The sequence below is a fragment of the Suricata suricatta genome, chromosome 8 (assembly GCF_006229205.1).
Source record: "Suricata suricatta isolate VVHF042 chromosome 8, meerkat_22Aug2017_6uvM2_HiC, whole genome shotgun sequence".
Taxonomy (NCBI): domain Eukaryota; kingdom Metazoa; phylum Chordata; class Mammalia; order Carnivora; family Herpestidae; genus Suricata; species Suricata suricatta.
In genome coordinates this window covers 124,003,366-124,016,278 of record NC_043707.1, presented here as the reverse complement: position 1 = coordinate 124,016,278, position 12,913 = coordinate 124,003,366, and the positions used below count along the sequence as shown (strand labels likewise).

The 12,913-nt window shown below is 45.8% G+C and overlaps 1 protein-coding gene across 3 annotated transcripts in view; it reads left to right on the top strand.

The window, feature by feature from the left end:
- The window catches only part of NCMAP (non-compact myelin associated protein), a 94,955-nt gene extending 82,428 nt beyond the window's left edge, over positions 1-12,527 (top strand). For all 3 annotated transcript variants that reach the window (XM_029946432.1, XM_029946433.1, XM_029946434.1), the window contains exons 2-4: positions 3,474-3,562; positions 6,960-7,044; positions 9,716-12,527. In XM_029946432.1, coding sequence (XP_029802292.1) covers positions 3,481-3,562; positions 6,960-7,044; positions 9,716-9,857 — 309 coding nt within the window. In that variant the 5' untranslated portion in view covers positions 3,474-3,480 and the 3' untranslated portion in view covers positions 9,858-12,527. The remainder of the gene's footprint in view (positions 1-3,473; positions 3,563-6,959; positions 7,045-9,715) is intronic.
- Positions 12,528-12,913: the final 386 nt, after the last annotated feature.

Here is a 12,913-nt window from a genome sequence, read left to right as displayed (position 1 = left end):
AGTCCGGTCACTCGCTCCAGAACTTCTACCTGGCAGAGGTGAGAAGAGCTAGCTAGACACGTTATCTGGGAGAGGTAGAAGGATACGGAAGAGACTCGGAAGGGTCTCTACCCTCAGGGACCCAACAATGAACGTGGAAGGTTAACTGACAGGGTGACTGAGACACAAGCCGAGGTGGCTTCTTTGCAGAGCGCTGCTGTGGGGACAGAGGACAGATGGCCGATTCTGGCTGGAGGGTGGGGAGTCCGCCTAGAGGAGGCTGGGCTCAATCTTGAAGGCGGTGTTCATGGTGGGGGGGTGGGGCAGGCAGTGGAGCATGGCCCTCGGGCCTGTTTTCGGCAGTCACGAGACAGGAAGCCCAGTTGGGAGGAAAGATGGCCCGAGTTGTGTGGGTCCTAAGGCCCTAAGGTCTTTGGTAGGAGGAGGCAGACAAGAACTGGGGGGTTGAGGCAGAGCCCCATGGCTTAAAGGAAGGCAGAGAAAGTGAAGGCAGAGAGGGTCTTCCTGAGTCTGAGGCCCCATGGGCCGGGACAAGCCAGAGCCACCAGAGCCCTCCGCCTGGGCTCCATGACCTGTCCCCCCAGTGGAGAGGCACCGACCCATTTCTGATTTCCCTGATCAGGGCACGGAGTCAGGGAACCTCGCCCGGGAATCGCAGATCCCAATAAAGGCCTTCTTAGTTCCATAACTTGGTCTCTTTCTTTCCTCTCATCTCTGTCTCCAACCATTAAATCTTACAGTTTGCATCAGGAGCTGGGGGACTGGAGAGCTGCTCTCAGCAGAGGCCCACGGGGGGGACCTGGGGAGGCCAAAGCCTGGGGCAGCCAGTCCGCCGGCAGCCGACCAGGAATGACGGGGGAGGATGCCCAGCGGTTGGGCAGAGCGCGGCGCGAGGGGCCCGAAGGGGAGCATGGAAACAGCCAGTGAGGGGTTTCTGCTGCCAGAGGCTCAAGTGTGGGCACTGAGAGGCGATTGTTTTTGAGCCCAAGAATGTGTGACCAAACCTACAGTGTCTCTCACTAGGATGTGGCTTCTGGAGACAAGGAGTCTGTCTCGTGTTTCATAGCGTGTCGTTCCCAGCGCCCAGCCAGCATCTGTCACTGCGTAGGTGCTTGGTCAGGTTTTTGTTCAGCGTCTATATAAAACCATAATCTGCATAGTGTTATAGTGTTTATGGATATGTACATATGTGGTAACCGTTATTTTCAAGTTTATTTATTTTGAGAGAGAGAGAGAGAGAGAGAGAGAGAGAAAGAATCCCAAGCAGGCTCTACACTGACCTTGACCCCATGGGGCGATCATGACCTAAGCTGAAATCAGGCCTACTGAGCCTCCCAGGTGCCCCTGTTTTTAAGCTTCGATGAAAAGAATACACACTAATGGCCAAGGTGGTGGTTACTTTAGGGGAGGGAGGAAATGAGGTTGAGTCGAGTAGGAAAAGGACTTCATCGGAGTCTGACTTTCTTTTTTTTTTTTTAATTTTTTTTTTAGTGTTTTATTTATTTTTGATACAGAGAGAGACAGAGCATGAGAGGGGGGAGGGGCAGAGAGAGAAGGAGACACAGAACCGGAAGCAGGCTCCAGGCTCTGAGCTGTCAGCACAGAGCCTGACACGGGGCTTGAACCCACGAACGTGAGATCTGACCTGAGCCGAAGTCGGAGGCTTAACCGACTGAGCCACCCAGGCGCCCCCTGACTTTCTTTAATAAAGAAGAACTGAAGAGAATATGACTCAGTCGGAATGTTTGTTCAGTCTGAGTGCTGGGTACATGGGCTCCTCTTGTATTGCTATTTATAATTTTAAAATATTTCTTGTATTTTAATGTATTTTTTAATGTTTCTTTTTGAGAGAGAAAGAGTCATGTGTGAGCAAGGGAGGGGCAGAGAGAGGGGGACAGATGATCTGAAGCAGGCTCTGCAATGACAGCCCAGAGCTCGAGGTGGGGCTCGAACCCATGAACTGTGACACCATGCCCTGAGCTGAAGTCAGATGCTTAACTGACTGAGCCACCCAGGCGCCCCAAAATATTTCTTACTTTTAAAAAGAAAATAAGGGCGCCTGGGTGGCTCAGTCGGCTAAGGGTCCAACTTCAGCTCAGGTCATGATCTCACAGTCATGAGTTCGAGCCGCACCTCGAGCTCTGGGCTGACAGCTCAGAGCCTGGAGCCTGCTTCGGATCCTGTGTTTCCCTCTCTCTCTGCCCCTCCCCCTGCTCATGTGCTGTCTGTCTCTCTCTCAAAAATAAACAAACATTTAAAAAATAATAAAAAAGTAAAAAAACCAAATTTGTGCACAAATGCCATGAGCCCTCAGGGCCCCTCGGCATCACACGCAGGCCTGGATAATTCTTTTCTTGATGCCGATCCTTCAAAGGCCTATAAATCGTCAGCAGCTCTAGCGAAAGTGCTGGTCGTAGAGAAGCCGTATTCGTTCCCTCCTCTTGGTGCCTGTTGTTCTGAGCAATCGTGTATACTATCCTATCATGGACTCCTTGGGGGAGGATCTGGACCCTTCTTTCTGGGGATGTGACATCAGATTAGCCGCACACCCCCTGGCTCACCCCCCAAGTGTGAGATTACGGGATTGTGAGTTTTGATTCCTGCCGCTGTCAGGGCGAGAAGACACACTGTGTGCTCGGAGCATATGTTTGAGTCCGAGCTCCATGTCTTCCTCGCTGTGTGACTTTGACTGATTCACTCAACCACTCTGAGCCTCGGTTTGCTCAGCAGCAAAATGTGATGGTTGAGGAGGTTCGTGAGTGAGCTGATACCGTGTGTGGAGGTGCCTGAGGCAGAGCCTGGGGGTCCTCAACACGCAGTAACTGCCTTCCCGCTGAGGGCTTGGGGCAACCGGCCTTCCTCCTCTCTCCTCCCAAACTGTGCCCGCCCCTCAAGGCCCGTTCCAATTTAGCTTTTCCTTGAAATCATTGGTCGCAACCCAATGATTGCTCATGTCACTGGCTGCTTACTAATAGCAGTCAAGTTTTCCATCTGCTTATTTATTTATGTTTGCGTCCTTAGATTAGAAAGCTTCCGAAAATAGGAACATCGTTTCAAGCATCGTAGTGAGTCTGACAGTCCCACCGGCATGGGAAGCGGGCACCCTGGGTCACGTTCTAACTTGGGGCCCCATTTAGCTTTGGGGAATTCACTTTCATCTGTAAGATGGCAATCCTAGCCTCCCGCCCAGAGTTTCTAGGAGACTGATTTAGATGTTCTGTGTGAAACAGAAATTTAATAAATATTCTTGAATTAATTTAAACTGCTTCAAAACATAAAGTTCTCTACAAATGTCAGATATTATTTTTAATTCTCCCTAGGAGATAGTAAAAGGCTTTTTATTTACTTGCTGCTCAGAGACACCGCATGCTTGAATATTCTCCCATCAACCAGGTGAAGAGTGAAAGAGGCATTATACGGGAATTATATGCTCACTCTGGTTTTCAACAAAATTTCGTCTCTGTTCTTCCCAGGCTCGAGATGACCACAGCCACCCCGCTGGGGGGTACTACCTTCTTCTCATTGAACGTGACCACCAGAGAACAAGACTTTCTGTACAAGAGTAAGGTCAACTTGACTTGGCAGCGAGGGGAAGGATGGTGGGAAGAGGGTCATGGTCAGCTCCTGGTGTAGAGGTCAAGAGCACGGGCTCTGGAGATGGACTGCCTGGGCCTCAGTCTCAGTTCTACCATATGCCCAATATGCCCACTGCGTGACCCTGAGCACAGGACCTCACTGCTTTGTGTCTGATCTTTTGTTGGTAAGATGGGGATATTATGATACTACCACGTAAGGTAGGTGGGAAGACCAATGTAATCGGTGTCAAGAGCTTAGAATAGTCTCAATGCACACAAGGTACCTGATGAGTATTATTATCATTACTGCTATTATCATCAGGGTGTTTGGGGGTCTAGAGGGCAACGGACATCCGACTCTCATGTGAGATGTCTCTAAATGAGTCCCCTTAAAATGTAACTACTTTAATACCATTTGTCTAAGGTGAAAAGACCCCATCAATGCAGAAAGGAGTAAATGAGTGTAGCTGGGAGTAGTCTGGGGAGTCGCCTGCCAGGAACGAGGGGTCCCCAGAAGGAAAAACTTGGTGACCACTCTTTAGAAAACCAATTAATTGTATTATGGGAAGTTGAGCCCATTTCTGTCATTTCCATTGATCAGGAATATGTCTCTGCCCGCGGAACAGGGCTCCCAACACTGAAGTGTTTCCCCAGTGGTCACAGCTCCAGACCATGGTACTGGCAGGAAACTGATTACCGGTGGGCTGTGTCTCTTCCATGGATACCCAGAAAGTGTCACTCTTGGGACACAGTCCCGCGTTACCTTGCTTCATAGCAGGTGGGCAGACCTCCAGAAGCCTGCCGAGGTACTGCAGAACAGTTCTCAAGGGAAATGGAGGGTAGCTGGACTCTGTCAGCAAGATGGGAATAATTCTGCTTTTATTTAACTACAAGTAATGGTTCTCAACTAGGCAATTTTGCCCCCTAGATAAGACTGCCAGATTTAGAAAGTAAAATATAGGACACCCAGTTAAATTTGAATTTAGGATAAATAATATTTGTTTAGTATAAGGACGTGCCAAGCAATATTTGAGATGTACTAAAAAATAATTCATGATTTATCAGAAATTCTCATTTAAGTAAGTAGCCACTCAACTACCAGGGGACATTTGACAATGTTTGGACACTTTTGCCTGTCATGGCTGGTGGGAAGGGAGAAGAGGTGTCATTGACATTTAGAGATGTTGCTAAATATCCTACCGTGCACAGGACAGTCCCCACAGCAAAGGATTATCCAAACAACATTGAAAATCCATGAACTAAAAGTATCATCACCGGGCTCCCCAGGAAGGAAACAAAAACCAGTTACTCTATCATCGATTCCCCCCCCCCTTTCTTTCCTTCCAGTCTTTCTTCCTGTGAATATTTGCACATATTTTTGCTTTTGTTTTTGTTTAGTAAACCTTTTATAAGAGCATTGCATACATTCCAAAAAATGCACGAATCATAAGTGACCAGCTGGATGAATTTTCACAAAGTGAACACGCTTGTGTAACCAGCCTCCAGATAGAGAAACGAACTACCACCAGTATCCCAGAAGTCCCAGCGCCCTTTGCCACACTATCCCCACCTGCTCAAGGGAACCTGCTGTTCTAACTTCTCACACCTGACCTTAGTTCTATCTGGTTTTGAGCTTTATGTAAATAGAAACATACCATACATACCCTTTTGGGTCTGGCTTCTTTTACTCAACATTATGTTCTTAGGCACATATTTTAGTGGTTGCAACATAATGTGTATGTGTGGGTATATACATAATATAGTCTATTTTCCACACATCATTCAAATTATAGTGTGATATTTCATGAGCTAGGCATGCCACACCTTATAAAACTATTCCTGTATTGGGGCACCTGGGTGACTCAGTCGGCTAAGTGTCCAACTTCCGCTCAGGTCATGATCTCACGGTTTGTGGGTTCGAGCCCCGCGTCGGGCTCTGTGCTGACAGCTGGCTCAGAGCCTGGAGCCTGTCTTTGGATTCTGTGTCTCCCTCTCCTTCTGACCCCCCTACCCCTGCTCATGCTGTCTCTCTCTCTCAAAAATAAATAAAACATTAAAAAAAATTTTTTTAAATAAAACTATTCCTGTATCTAGAATATAAATAGTATTGTAATTAACATCGTCATTCACATAGCTTTTTTTGTATTTAGAATTATTCCCTAAGATAAACTCCCCAGAATCAAATAGATTGGTTCAAAGTATGAGCCCCCCCCCCCGCCCTTTGTGGAGTTTTTTGTATTTTCAATATCAATTCCGACAAGGATGTTGATCTTGATCATGGAATTAGAGGTGGACATTGGGACTGGGCATTGATATTGTAATTAGAGTCTGAGATATTAAGCTCCAAGGACATTCACTGTAGTCTTGTTTTTAATCGTGTAAAATTGAAAACATAAATCTTCTCAGTACAGAACTGGTAAACAAACTGGCACATCCAGATAATGGAGTGCTACATTGCCATCCGAAGTCGTGGGAAGAATGTAATTACATGGAAAGAGGATCAGGATATGGTTGTAAAACTGTATGGAACGTGGTTCCATTTTTATCAAGTGCATGTTCTTCCACCTTTACGACTCTTTCCTTGAGGTGAATTTTCAGACATAGGATTAATAGCATTATTCAAAAAAGACTGGTAGATAGGTATTTAATATGCATATATGCATATATATGAACGCATCGGGGAACGTCCGCATGTGTAGATGATCACCAGGTCCCGGGGCAATGAGTTCTTTATCCTTCCCCACCCTCTTTTTGCTTGTATTTATATTTTCAAAATATAACTACAAAAGTCACATATTACTTTTCTATCATCAAGAAGAGGGAAAGGCGTTGTGCTTCCTGTCTACGGAGGACGTTTGGTGCTGTGTTAGGACTGTTAAGAACAGGATGGCTCTAGGGGCGCCTGGGTGGCTCAGTCGGTTGAGCCTCTGACTTCAGCTCAGGTTAGATCTCACGTTCGTGGGTTCGAGCCCCGCGTCAGGCTCTGTGCTGACAGCTAGCTCAGAGCCTGGAGCCTGCTTCCGGTTCTGTGTCTCCCTCTCTCTCTGCCCCTCCCCCTCTCATGCTCTGTCTCTCTCTGTTTCAAAAATAAATAAAACATTAAAAAAAAAAAAAAAAAAAGAACAGGATGGCTCCAGACAGAGCTGTGGCAGGTGATGTGCTGCGGACACGGCCCTCCGAGCCCCACTGGGGGTGGAGGGCTCTGCCACCCTAGATATGTATGTCTCTGTCCTGGGGTCAGCAGTCAGGGTCTCAGGACATCATATTCTCTGCCCCCCTTGATCCAGTGAGGACGCAAGGTGCCCCGTGTAAGCCCCCCTGTCAGTCTCTGAATGCTCTTTATTTCCGTTTGCACGTTTGCCATTTCCACCCCCCTCCTCGCAGGCTCTGGAGCCATTGTTGCTGCCGTTGTGGTCGTTGTCATTATCATCTTCGCCGTGGTTCTGATCCTGCTGAAGGTGTACAACAGGTACGGGATGCCCCGAGCTCTCGATGGTCTTGTCCCTTTGGTGATGTCAGAATGAATGGGAACTGACACTGTGGGCACCAGTCGCGTGCCCAGTGGTATCCATAAGTCTATCGTCAAACGCCCAAACCCTTTGAGTGTCCTTTTTTGACATCTGTTCTGCTGTAGGAACTTTATGGTAATATTTTTGTATCTGGAGAAATATTTTTTTAATATAACAATCATAATGACAATGATAATGGCCTTGAGCACTATAGGAAGCTCTTGTATGTAACTTAGGAAACTTTCAATCCTTTTCTCTCAGGCAGCCTTCTCCTAGGTTGTGTTGAGCAGACTATGTAAGTATTTGAGGTTTCAAATACTGGAATGCCTGTATCCCCACCTCCATTTTCTGGGACCAAATAAGACAAAATATAATTTGCTTTCATAAGGAATAGATGTTGGGATGCCTGGGTGGCTCGGTCGGCTAAACGTCCAAATTCAGCTCAGGTCACAATCTCACAGTTCGTAGGTTCGAGCCCCATGTCAGGTTCTGTGCGGACAACTCAGAGCCTGGAGCCTCCTTAAGATTCCGTGTCTCCCTCTCTCTCTGCCCCTCCCGTGCTCGTGCTCTGTTGTGCTCTCTCTCAAGAATAAATAAACTTAAAACATTTTTAAATAAGGGATAAATGTTGGTTATCACCTTACGTGTTAGCACCCCTAAGTCACAACTTTGCTAGAAGGGTATTCTTTCCAGGCAAGGAATCAAAATAAGGAGACTATAAACACAACCACATCATAGAAGACTAGGAAGCCATTAAAAAAAAAAGCCATTGTAGAAGGGTGTTTATTGATGAGGACAGCCATTTACAATGTATCATCAAAGTTTACAAAAATACTGTGTGTTTTATGATTATACATGTGGGTTACACACACACACTCAAACGTTCAAGTGATACACAGCAAAGAATTGACAACCAGTGTGACTGCACGATGTGATTGCCAGTGGTAGGTTGGTTTTTGCGGAGGTGCGTGTACTTCTTTATCTTTGAGGAGGTGTAAACATGCATTGTTTTTATAATATTAATGTTATTTATAAACAGATTTGTTTTATATTATGTATATAGCATATGTATGTCACATATATTATACAACATATATTGATCTCTTACTATGCGCCAGGCATGATTCTAAGCCCCTTGTATGTATTAACTCATTTAATCCTCACAACAACCCCACAAGAGGGTAATTCTATATCCCCCAATTTTGTAGGTGTGAAACAGGTACCAGGAGATGAGCTAACTAGCCCAAGGTTACACTATGCCCTCGGTGACAGAGTTGGGATTCAAACCCAGTACATGTGATATCAAAGAAGATGCTCCCACCACTACTTGTAATAATAATAACACTTAGTAAGTTGTTATTAGTATTGGGGGGGTGTTGCAATGTAGATCCATCCCAGACCAGGAAGTGGCATCAAACCACAATGTCTGCGCTTCACCCCTGTCCGTCATTGCTGGCACCCGGAGCCTGTTTTCTGGGTTGTGATTTGGACGGAGACTCTAGTTACCTGTTTACAGTGATGCCAGGGCTGAAATTGAGAGACTGGGATTCAGTCTTTGGTCTCTTCAAGGAAGCCAAGTCATTTAACCTCTCTGTGCCTCGATTTTGTCATCTTTATTTTTTTAAGTTTATTTATTTATTCTGAGAGAGAGAGAGCAAGCAGGGGAGGGGAAGAAAGAGGGAGAGAAAGAGAATCAATCCCAAGCAGGGTCCGCACTTTCAGCTCGGGTCCTGATGCGGGTCTCACACTCACAAACCGTGAGATCATGACCTGAGCCGAAATCAGGAGTCTAGTGCTTGACGACTGAGCCATCCAGGTTCCCTGATTTTTTTAAAGTGGGAGGCTCTCCAGGTGTGATAACCGAGAGGTGATTCCACGAAGAATGCCCTTGTTTTGAGAACTGTTTAGGGGGGAAGTGTCATGACATTTGCGACTAACTCCAATGGTTCATGATTTAAAACAACAACAACAAAAACCTGTGTGTGTGTGTGTGTGTGTGTGTGTAAATAGAGGTGGTGGGGAAAGAGAGGAGGCAAATGTGGTGAACTTCTAGCAACCAGAGAATTGTTCCATGAAGGATATTCAGATACCGATTGTACTGTTTGTGCAACTTTTCTGAGCATTTGAAATAAAAAAAGAATTATGTTAGGTCAACAAGATGAAATTTCATGCAGACATTAGAACTGATAATTGTTGTCTATCATTGAGTCTTCTGGCATATAAAAGGAAAGACTGGATATATATTTTAAGCCCATTCTCTTCTCAGCTACGTAAAAAGCTCTTAGTTCTAGCAATAAACCTACAAAGCACAATGAAACTGTAAAATTTGACTCAGGCTACAACTTTGGACGGAAAAAAAAAGTAACATCTTCATTTTGTCCCTAATATAGTCACCTATCTGACACCATTTGTTAACAGGAAAAAAAAATAAAATTAAATATCTAATCTAGGTTACACAAAAAAATGGAAGTGTCTGACTAGCTGATGTCTAAGGTCCCTCCCAGTTGTGAAATTCTGTGGTTGGCCATCAAGCAATGTGATTTAATGATGATCTACATTAGTCTCGTCAGAGCCCAAAATCATTGAGTCTACGAGGCAAGGTTTCAAGCACGCATGCATATCTCATTCCAGGAAAATGAGGACCAGGCGGGAACTGGAGCCCAAGGGGCCCAAGCCAGCCTCCCCTTCTGCCTTGGGCCCAAATAGCAACAGCAGCCAACACCCTGCAACTGTGACCTTCAGCCCCGTTGACGTCCACATGGAGACTCGGTGACCCCACCCTGGTGCCAGCTTGGCCACCATCCAAAGAACCTTCTCCAGTCAAGACCCAGAAGCACATTTCTCCTCTGGCAGCTTCATTATGAGTTCCTTCCGGTTGACAGGATGTCTCTTATGCAATTCCTGACGCTTCGGGCAACCCTTAACCCTGTCCTGCCTGCCCTGCCCCACCCTACCTATGTCCATATCTCTGTTACCCCCCCTTCCAAAAAGCTGTGGAACATTCTATTGTGAACTGATGAGGTAGACCCATGTTGGGAATCCACTAAAATGGATGTGGCTGTCTTCCCCAAACACAATTGCTAGACAGACAGACAGACAGTCCAGGAGTCTTGGTTAGGAAGCAGGGGGCATGCCCCGGAGTGTACAGCAGGGTCTGTCGCCGGGGTCATCTCAGAGTAAGTGCTGTCTATATCCACAGCTTTGCAAAGGATTCAGTCCCGTTAATCAGGCACAGGGGAACTAACTTGTTAACTTGGGCTGACGTCAACTTGGGCTAACTAACCAGTAAACCAACTTGTTAATTTATAACTTGTTCCAGTCCTAGCCGACCACTAGCTAGCTCGTGACAACTGGTCCCCACATTTCTCTCCCTTTAAGAAAGGTTATGGGAAAAACTAAATTCTTCTCAAAAGGTTTCTACTTCATTTGTAAAGAGTCAGAGAAGGACGAGGGTGACCTTGAGGAATGGTGGCTTCTAGGGCAAAAGCTTATTGTGGGGTCCCTGGGCCTTGAGTGAGTCGGACTAGTCAGGCCCCTCTTCTCCCTTTGGGCCTGGGTTACGCCTGACTCAGTCTCATTTCCCGGCTCTTCTCTATTTGGATTCCCAGCAATCCTCTCTCTCCAGGTAAACCTTCCCTCCAAGGACCAGTATGAGAGACTGGTGGGATTACAACCCTGTGTACGTTCCCTGCTCCCTTCCCAGTCACCTTGCAGAGATTCGGGGCACATTCAAAGTCCCACATTCGCAAACCATGTCTCTGTACAGAGCTGATCTCTTCGACTCCTTAGCCTGGAGAACAATCTGTTGAGAGGGGAAAGCATTTTTGAAATTACGAAGACTAGTCTTCCAAGACCCGGCCCCTAGTCGTGTGGTCTTGGAAGAGACTTGAGCACTCCCTCCATAGTGGGTTTGCCAACCACAAGGCGGCAATGATGACCTCTGCCTCGAGGGGTTACTCTAGGCAAGGACTTAGTGAAGCAGCTAGTGCCTGGCACCCAGCAGATGCTTAATAAATGAGAGTCTGCATCGTTATTACAGTATTTCTTCAATTGCAAGACATCCATTCATATTTAATGATTCTGAAGTCAGAATATGTCTTAAAATTGATGTGTCCATGAATGTAGTTGCATTTTTTCTCTCTCAAAAAGCTGTTTTTTAAACAATTGTGCATCCTACAGTTGAAGGCATCTTAGAAGCAAGGTAATAAATCCTTATCCTGTTATAGAAAGTGACATGTACTGACCTTTAATGTCAAATTCTAGGAGTCTCTTCCTCTTAGAGTCAGAAATCTCTTTTGAGGGGAGATTGAGGGTCAGGAAGGTACAAAGACTGACCCAAGGTCACACAGTCATGCCATCCCACTGTAAAATCACTCTTGAATACGGTTGGAAAAATAGTTGCAAATCCTTCCTCCCCAAACAGCTTGTCCCTACTGTGTTTAAATATCCACCAAGTACCAGGTACTTGGCAAGATGCTTTCACATAAATTGTCCAATAGAATTTATTTTTCCTGATAACCCTGGGAGATATTATTTTTTTCTGTTTGCAGGTGAAAATTGCAAACTCAAAGAGAAAGGTACCAGCCCAAAGTCCCACAGCTAGTAAATTGCAAAGACAAGACTCAAACCCACATCTCTTTGACTCCAAAGTCCCTCTCTCTCTGTTGTACCAAATTCTTCGCTAACTTCCTGCTCAAAACACAGAAGTGGGGGCCGAACACAAGGAGGACAGGGGTCCATGCGTCTGAGCACAAGTCAGGAGTCTAGCTTCCAAACTAACAGTGGGACAAAGCCACTCTGGTAGCCTCCTTTGGGTTTCCATGATTGGAGCCAAAGGACCACTCTCTAAGCCCATCGAAGCTCCAAGAGTTCCCATTTCATTTCCCCTACCTCTTTGCCCAAGGAGCAAGGAGTGGAATGGCATCCAGCCAGAGCAAAGCCATTCCCTTAAGGACTCAACTAGATAGGTTCCCCAAAGATACTCTGCTTAAAAAAAAATGTTTGGAATGTTCCAGTCCTAAAACCAAACTCTTCTGCCCATAGTGAAATCTTCCTGGAATTACTTGAGGAATTATCCTCTGGTATACGTTGTTCTGCCAAATGAAAGCTTGGAAGTGGAGGAGGAGGGAGAGGTAAAGAGGTAAGAGGGAGGCCAAGAAAAGGGTTTTAGTGTTTTGTTTTTACTAATGAAGATAACTCAATAATCCTTTAAGGGCCCCTATGTGCAAGTTGAGGTGCTACTAAACATTACGTCATGGCCCCCGTTCTCAAAGGGTCTGCAGCTGGTCTCCTGAGATGGGGATCTTGCAACGCAGTGGAATACTTCATTTCTGACAGGTGCCTTTCCTAACTGAGCAGATGCTACCTTATTGGGCCGTGGAGTCAATAAAAGATACTAAACATCTAAAGCACCATGTCTAAAAATAAAGAGGTTTAAATCAAACATTCCTTGAGTTGACTTCAATTACCTGTAGAGTTAACAAATACCTTTCCTAAGAACTTCCTTCCCCGGATACTGTAAATAGGGTCCTGTGGCCAAGCCTGAGCTGTTTCAGACTGTGCCATCGCTTCTCAAGGCTGATGGAGAAGGTAGGCTGCCAGCCTTCCTGTGAGTTAGGAAGCTCGTTAACTTGGTTAACAATTAGAAAAGGAATCCCATTTCAAAGCCTGCTGTTAAACATGAGACGAACTGAGATGTCAAAGTTTGGGGACCCCTGAGAGAGAAGTAGACATTAGAATGTAACCTAAGTCCCCCCCCCCCCAGTAATGATGTTTATCATTAACTGAGCTCCTGCCTAATGTGTTCCAGGTATATGAGTGTATATATAT